The following is an 8,119-nucleotide window of genomic DNA, read 5'->3' on the forward strand; positions in this document are numbered from 1 at the left end:
AATGGCGTTTTCAGTTTTTGCTAAATAATTATAAATATAAGCAAAATTTCAATGTATCTGGACAAATCAAAATATTGATAATATTATTTTCATCACAGAAATAATATATGATATGATAACTAAATTTGAAAAAAGCGGTTATGTTAAATGTATTGTATACTTTCAGTAGGCAAAATTTCCGGCCCCTACCTCTTATAGACTTTGAGAAAAACTGCCTTTTAAAATAACATTGATATAGATAGGAGCGCAAATTTGTGACACCGCCTCTTAAACCTCTCTCCCAAAAAAAAAAAAACTGTTACCACTGGGGTGGTAACGGCGTCACCCGTTTACCTATGTTTTGTTAACGGTATTTATTTGTTATGACTAATTAATATAGATTTGTTTATTTCTAGTAGATGGTAATTTTTTTTTTGTTTTGTTCTTCCGAACTTTCCTGTGTTGGTGCGGTCTGAACGTACGGACAGTTTGTGAAGTTGGTACCATTGTGACTGACACCTTCGTGGTTTTTCGGTAGAGTCGAAGATTGCTGAGTAAGGAGTGACGTGGGAGTGTGCGGCGAGCGCCACTGAGGGAGTGCGGGTCTGGACGCCGAAGTGGGCACGTCGGGAAGTGGCGGCGAGGTCTGCAGGTTGCGGCCGAGCACTTATCGTCTTCCGGGCTACTGCAGTCCGAGGGTATGGCGAGAGGCATCACGCGACGCAAGCAGCGTCGGCGAGTTCCCGGGCCCGGGCGAGTGGCGAGGTAGTGGAATTACAGCACGGCGCATCGCAAAGTAAGGCAAACAACTGCATTATTCTCCACCATGAGAGTTTCCCCAGCTACAAGGTATATCGAGAGTTGAATCGGACCTAGTACTACGATACTCGTGTGCACTCAGTCACGGCGAAAAAAATGACGTCTTTTGGTTAACTTGCATTTACTTTTCATTAACTCCAAGATAATAACAATAAATTTTTGTGGAACAGATAAGAGATAACTAATGATACCATAACTATAATCAAGTAGCACGCTTCGGTAATGTTACGTTGGCCAGTTGGACTGTTAGTTTCTTAATATATATATATATATTTTTTTTGTGTTACAATATTACTGTTTGCATGTATAGTATTACCTATGAGTATGAGGATGGTAATATGCTTGTTCATTAATAGAGGTCGTAACGAAAAAGGTACACAAAGTACTTATACAAATTAATTATGCAAGTATTTTTTTAGTAAAGGTTATTTTTTTTTAGTAAAGATGAGTTTTTGTTGGATGTCGAGCCCCATAGTCTCCCATGCCACCTTATTAGTTTGTTGTTACTGGATCCTACATCCACACAACAGGGAAGGGCGACGTTGACTTTTTGGCTTTCCTGTAACAGTGGAGCGGGAAGGTTTTTTGCAGACCCCCGGTGCTGGAGCTGTCGACCACGACCACCACGGAGACGGGGAACAGACCTGCAGCCGGGTGGGCTGGAAGGCCAGGCGCAGCACGGGCCGCTGGTGGTGGCTCGGCAGCAGGCGGGGCTGCCCCTCCAGGGGCGGCCTCAGGCGCTGCTCCACGGCCTGCGCCTCGCTGGCCTCGCACTCCAGCAGCAGGTGCGTCACCAGCTCGTCCCAGCTCACCCGCCCGGCCCGCGACGAGTTCATCTGCGCACGCCTCGCCCTCAGTCCTTCATCTCCGTGCATTCAGGAGGCGGCAGAAGCAACACGCGAAACGTTCCGGGACATCCTTCTCCGTCTACGTAATCCGTATCCGTTACGTGCTATTGCAGAGCAGGCCTTACTGCCGTCCCTATCCTGTCAATGCTTTGCCTGGTTAATTCATCATGATGGAACTCTTGCCTTTCATGTCCTCAACAGATACTACATATATATATATATATATATAACCTAATAATAACAACAAAAAGTCACGCAATGATTCATAATTGACCAAGCCAAGCGAGGTCTCTGTAACAACTAGAGCAATTTGTGTTTGATTTATGTATGTATGTTTGTATGTGAAATCATCCAAAGATAACTTTTGAGTCATTATAATAATTGTATTTTCATAAAACTTGGTAGGAAGGCAAGTATGGCTAATGGAATTTTTAATGTTTGTGTACGACCGAAAACTGTCAAGGGATTTTTGATATCTATATAAATAAAAATGTAAATGTTCATTTGTTCAAAATTCGTAAACGTGCATGTTTTTATATACCTATGTATGTAAATAGATAGATAAAAATTTAGATGGGTAAAAATATATACATAAAATAATGTTTGTGTGTTCATCTTCTGTATTGTAAAGATAAAAATATAGATATGAAGTTATAGACAGTGAGATAGAGCAAGGGCTATATTTATATATAGAAAGATGTAGAGATATAGGTAGGGAAATAGATTGAAATATAGATAGAAACATAGATACATAGAGATATATATAGAGAGATACATACATATACACACATATATATGTGTGTATGTGTGTGTGTAAATGTATGTATCTCTCTTTATATATCTCTATGTACAGGGGCGTAGCCAGGGGGGGGGGGGTTTAGGGGTTTACCCCCCCCCCCCCCTTAGCACCACTAAATCTTTATCTTTGATTAATTTCTTATTCATCACTCAAACAAATTTCATATTAAAATTAATAAAATTTTTCCCATTACAATATTTAAATTTAAGTACCGAAAACTGCTAAAATAGCACTATTTTACACCTTAAATCCAAATTTTCCTGGGGGAGGACCCCCGGACCCCCTGCTTTAATACTTTGGGGGGGGGGGGGGATGCTTCTTAACACCCCCCACACACAAATCCTGGCTAAGTCACTGTCTATGTATCTATGTTTATTTATTATACACACACATATATATATATACACACACACACACACACACAGAGAGAGAAACCAAGTGAGATGTAAACAGAGACATAGAGAGATAGTAGAGGGAGAGAGATGCTTTGTATATTTGTACATACTTAAAAAAATTATATAAAATTGAAAGAGGCATAGCAACACATGCTGGACATTAGCTAGTTTTTAATAAATGCACATGTAGCTCTCAAAAATCATTTGCATTACTTTAATTTCTGGCTCGGAATTCTAAGAGGATAGTGTCCATTGAGATTATGATACTGCATGGCTCAAGGTGAACTAAATAAAATAACAAGCAGTTTATGTAACTGAATTATATATCTACTGCTTCTGTATGAGTGTATTCATTGCATTAACCTTTAAATAGGCACAATCATCTGCGTTTTGTATTATTTTGTAGTAAGGTTGTCACATAAATAGCAAATTTAGTTATTAGTTATAGAGTTAAAATTTACAAATTCACTAAAAACTGTACATCACGTAATTTTCATGACCTTTAACAACTCGAAAATATAGTTTAGTAAATATCTGGGAAGAAAATTTGTGACCCAGCAAAAAATGAAATGCAATAGAGCTATTGGAATAAATTTACAATAAAAGCCCTCAAATAATAGTAACTACAAAAAAAAATAAACGAAAAAAAAATGGCATGAGATTGAGCTTTAAATCCTCGGCTTCATTCGCTAGCTTCATTCGTGTGTTGGATCTGCAATTTTTTGCTTATCCCCGGTTTCCATGATGAATATATTTTTTTTGGAAATGGTGCTACTTAAATTAAGTTTTAAGCATTACATAAATGTGAAAATAAAAAAAATAACTTCCACTGAGAAACCATAACTCTACCATGCCTAATTTTAAGTTATGAATGTTTGCAAAACTTTTTTTTTAGCTTATAAGATATAGAATACATATGGCAAAATAATTAATATCTAAAAGTGATTGGCAGAGAAACAACCATGAAAACTGCAATGAAATAAAAGAACCGACTTAAAAATGCAATGACCGAAGCCAGGGCCATTGAGAGATGCAAATTTTAATTTTGTCGCCCCCTCCCTGTTTTATAATGCACAACATTTCAAACCCCACAATTAAAAAAAGTTAAAGACTAAACATTACCATGACCGTAACTGTCAAAATTATCTGTGTGGATTTCATTAAGGTTTCCTATGAATTCTATTAGCAATAGACTTGCAAGTTTCATGCTACCATTAAACAAATCTCGCAACTTACCTTATTTACATTTATTTACATTTTATATCTCGTGGAGAATGAGAAGATTCGCGTGGCCAGTCGCTGATGCGTAAAGGGAGGGAGAAACAAAAACTTTGCCAACGCTGCTGCGGACCTGAGGTATCAAATACGGGAGCCACGCCCAAAAAAGGGGCTTTTGGGGGGTGGTCACAGTGACGGAGCCCGGCTGCGCTGCAGTACTTCTCGCCACCACAACCGCCTTATCGAGAGGCCTGCCACAGCCGCGACCCAGATCAGCGAAGGTGGGAGACTTACTGGCAGATGTGATAGGGAGACTGTTAGGGTCTTCACATAAGAGAGTTTGATGAAGTGTTTAATTAAACTGGGTGACAGCTAACGATAGTGGGTGTAACAAATGTAGACAACTGCTACACCTGAAGGTAAAGGTAATGCTACAACCATTTCTGGTCTTCGATTCTTCCCAAGATTGCCGTAAGAAGAAAGGCGTGATAACAGCTGGGTCTGAAGGCCAGCCAAGGCTATTGGTAAGGAACCAAACATAAGACAAACAAAAATAATATAAACCATACAATGTGGGCTTAAATTTTTTGTGCACAAAAGTTCTGTAAGTAACATGTGAACCTCCCTTCGCTCAAATTCGTGAGGTAATTTTAACACAAAAATAATGACTTCTGATGCTATCAAAGTAAACACATTTTTTCTACTGACCCAGTACCTAAGTGATTAAAAACTGCTGTGACAGTTTTAGTATTTGTAAATGGAAAAGTTCATCTTCAACCTACCTTCATGAAAATAAGTTTGAATTCATGTTCTGGTAAATAAATGTCTGCAGTCCTACTTAAAGTATCTTGCAGTTCGTCAATCGACATCTTATGCTTGGGTGCATCCTGAAATACACAACAAAACTGTGCCATAGTAAAATCAAGTATACTTAAAATAAGATACCAAAGAACAATTCTACTAACTGTTAACCTACTTTTACATTAAAATTTTTTTTAAATTTTTGTTTTGTAATGATGAAAGGGGAAAAAAATTGATTACCTACGTACACATGATTTTCATCTGTTATTTACCAAGCTTAGTAAATTCACGACAAGAGAGTAATACTACAGCGTCTTACCTGAAATTCTTTGCAGAGATTAATCAATTGTCTGATGTTCAATGTTTCACTGAGAATGACTTCTTTTCCCATCTCTATTTCTTCGCTTTCTGATCGGAGACGTTTCAGTCTATGAAAAAAAAAAACACGTTTACTTCATTAGTACTTACATAAGGTACAGACACTTTAATAATGGTTTCCTGACGTGGAAGGTCACTGCTATTTGCTGAAAAGTATGAGGGTTATTCCTAAGACCTACTGGTAAATACAACGAAGAGGTCGTCTCCGCAATGCAGTTAATGACCTGCTGCTATTGGTAATGCTTAGAGACAAATTTTGTTTTTAAAACAAGAGATATTGGTATTATTTTTAAAAAAAATTTGAATTATTTTGTTTATTTGTAATGGTAGCCTTTAATTCAATGAATATGATACTTGAATGTTTCATTGAACTTATTTCACTACAACAGTTTCATTTTGACTGATGCATGATGTACTTTTAATGTATAACAATTTGTAACTAGCATTCTAATAACTCAGACCAATAAAAATTAATTGGCAAGTATTTATGTGTTTGAAAAATGTACCAATGCTGTAATGTAAAAATAAGTGTCTTATAACAGTTGCAAGATCAAAAAAAGAGAATATTTTTTTTCATCTAGTCAGTAATAAATAAGTTATGTTATCAGAATTTACTGTATTAAAAGATAGCGCTTATGTGATTTTAATAAAGTTTTGATTTAAAATGGTATTTAATTTCTTGATTTCATTGCATGTTGGTGTTATATGATACATTGACATACTTTTCTGTGTTATTTGGGTTTATCTTGTTCCTAGTAGAGCATTGTATTGCTGTGTACTCAAACACAAAGGCAAGGGTGGATTTTAGGGGGGCCGGCAGAGGTGACAACCAAAAAACGTCAGCAGGTAAAAAATATACAACCACTTCTTCAAAAATTCTTACAGACAACTGGCATGTGATGTGACAGCGCAGTGTTCTAGTCTGGTCGCAATAGTACATTATACATAGGTATCTTAAATATGTTTTCTCACACTATGACTGGCAACGTGGCAACTATTCTTAGATGTAGGTACTATATAATAAATTACTAAAAAAAAATATTCAATCATTATACCCTTGCAACACACTTGCATGCAGAATTTTTATTTTTTAATTTAAAAATTGGAATTTAAAAAAAAAGTTAGACAAAACATAATTCAGGCACATTAAAAAGTTTTTATTGTTACAAAACTGTTACAAATTCTAAGTGTGGTAGTTCTCTTTTCCTAGAGTAGGTACATCACATATATTTTAAGAAAGCATGTTCTTTTGATACAAAAGGAGTTTGTCACAGACAACGGGTATACATATATCAATAACTGCAGTTCAACTGAGTACAGTGTGTTATGGAATTGTTAGTTTTGGTACTCAGAACCAAGCCAATAGCTATTCATCGGACAGCCCCTCTCCGCCCTAAAACCATTGAATCAGGTCCTCATGACCAAAGCAACAGCTCTGTTTACTGGCTTACAATTAACCTACCTTAAAGTTAAAAATCATCTACTTGAATAAATGATGGCAGTGGGAAAAGACTTCAACTTAGATTCCTACCAAAATTAACAGAAAGAATAGTAATTCAAAGTGTTACATGAACATTATTTCCTTTCCAAATAGCACTCAGTTTAGTCATTAAAATGCATCCAATCTATAACATAAACTGCCAAGGTACTATCACGACCAAAGTACCTAACCTAAGTATATCTTACTAAGCCTTCACATGATATTTTACTTTAAAACACATTTGCCTTTTGAAAACTATTTTTCTATCACCAAACAGGTGGGCATCATAAAATTGCAATTATATCTATTTTGTTACGAAAATAGTAAGATTTTGCTCAGTCATGTAGGCTACCTACTTTTTATTTTTTAGCCAACTTTCTGCTGGTCTTCCATTCATCTTGATAGTTCTAAGGGTGCTGAAACAATTGATAAAATAATAAGTAAACACAAAAATTTTGATACCACTTGAAAATTTTAATGGAGAAGAACAAGATGCCTGAAACAGAAAATTTGGTGAAAATTGACTGAAATTGTTTTGTTTATTGTTTACAAACAATGTCAATGATAGAGAAGTAAAGATAGAATAAAACCTCTTACTTTTTATACAGTTTCTAGTTTATTTCAGTAATATAATCATTTTCAGAAATGATACGTCCTTAAAACATTATTCAGAATAAGTAAATTACCAAAGCATACCCAATTTTTAATGTTACTTTAACCTAAATGTTTTAAAGAAGTATTGTTTTTATCTACACAAGTAGTTTTATGCTTTACCAGCTTAGGCAGCCTATGACTCTATAGCCAAGTCTTTGTATAGTGTTTAATAATTAGGGACAAAATTATATGAGTTGTGATAAAACTGAAATAACACTTCAAAGCGTGCATTACACCAACATGCAAGTTAATACACTATTTAGCACTAAAACTAAAAATAGAAATCAATCAGCAATTGATAAAACTTAAACCACAAAAATTCTTTTGCACCAAAATTTATAAGTAAATAATATTTTGTTCGATATTGCATCTTTTATTAGATACATGCATATGTTAGCATTAATCACATTGACACCTTTTTATAACACTCAAAAATATGCCAATTTAATTTATTTTGCTAGTTCTTTTCTAGACATATTTATAAATTGTTTTATTTTATTTATTTTGTCAGTCAAAATGAAACTATTTTGGTGAAATAAGTATTAAAAAATATTTTATTTATAAATTTGTTAAACAATATACCATTCATATGAACAAACACTCTATATGAAAATAAAAATAACACAAGAATCTCAGGTTCTAAGAACAAAATTGGCCTTAAAATAAAACCATAAAATCTTGTCCCTATTAATAATATGCAAAAAATATCCAGTGCCTTGGATTTTCTGTAAAAATATAAGGGCAATAA

At 35.1% G+C, this 8,119-nt stretch overlaps 1 protein-coding gene across 1 annotated transcript in view; it reads right to left on the reverse strand.

Moving 5' to 3' along the window:
* LOC134538619 (WD repeat-containing protein on Y chromosome) overlaps positions 1–7,261 on the reverse strand; it is a 117,210-nt gene extending 109,949 nt beyond the window's left edge. The window contains exons 1-4 of the mRNA XM_063380051.1: positions 7,074–7,261; positions 5,179–5,287; positions 4,841–4,945; positions 1,443–1,634 (exon numbers count right to left, since the gene is read on the reverse strand). Coding sequence (XP_063236121.1) covers positions 1,443–1,634; positions 4,841–4,945; positions 5,179–5,287; positions 7,074–7,114 — 447 coding nt within the window. The 5' untranslated portion in view covers positions 7,115–7,261. The remainder of the gene's footprint in view (positions 1–1,442; positions 1,635–4,840; positions 4,946–5,178; positions 5,288–7,073) is intronic.
* Between the last annotated feature and the right edge of the window lie 858 nt (positions 7,262–8,119).

This window comes from Bacillus rossius, chromosome 13 (genome assembly GCF_032445375.1).
Source record: "Bacillus rossius redtenbacheri isolate Brsri chromosome 13, Brsri_v3, whole genome shotgun sequence".
NCBI lineage: Eukaryota > Metazoa > Arthropoda > Insecta > Phasmatodea > Bacillidae > Bacillus > Bacillus rossius.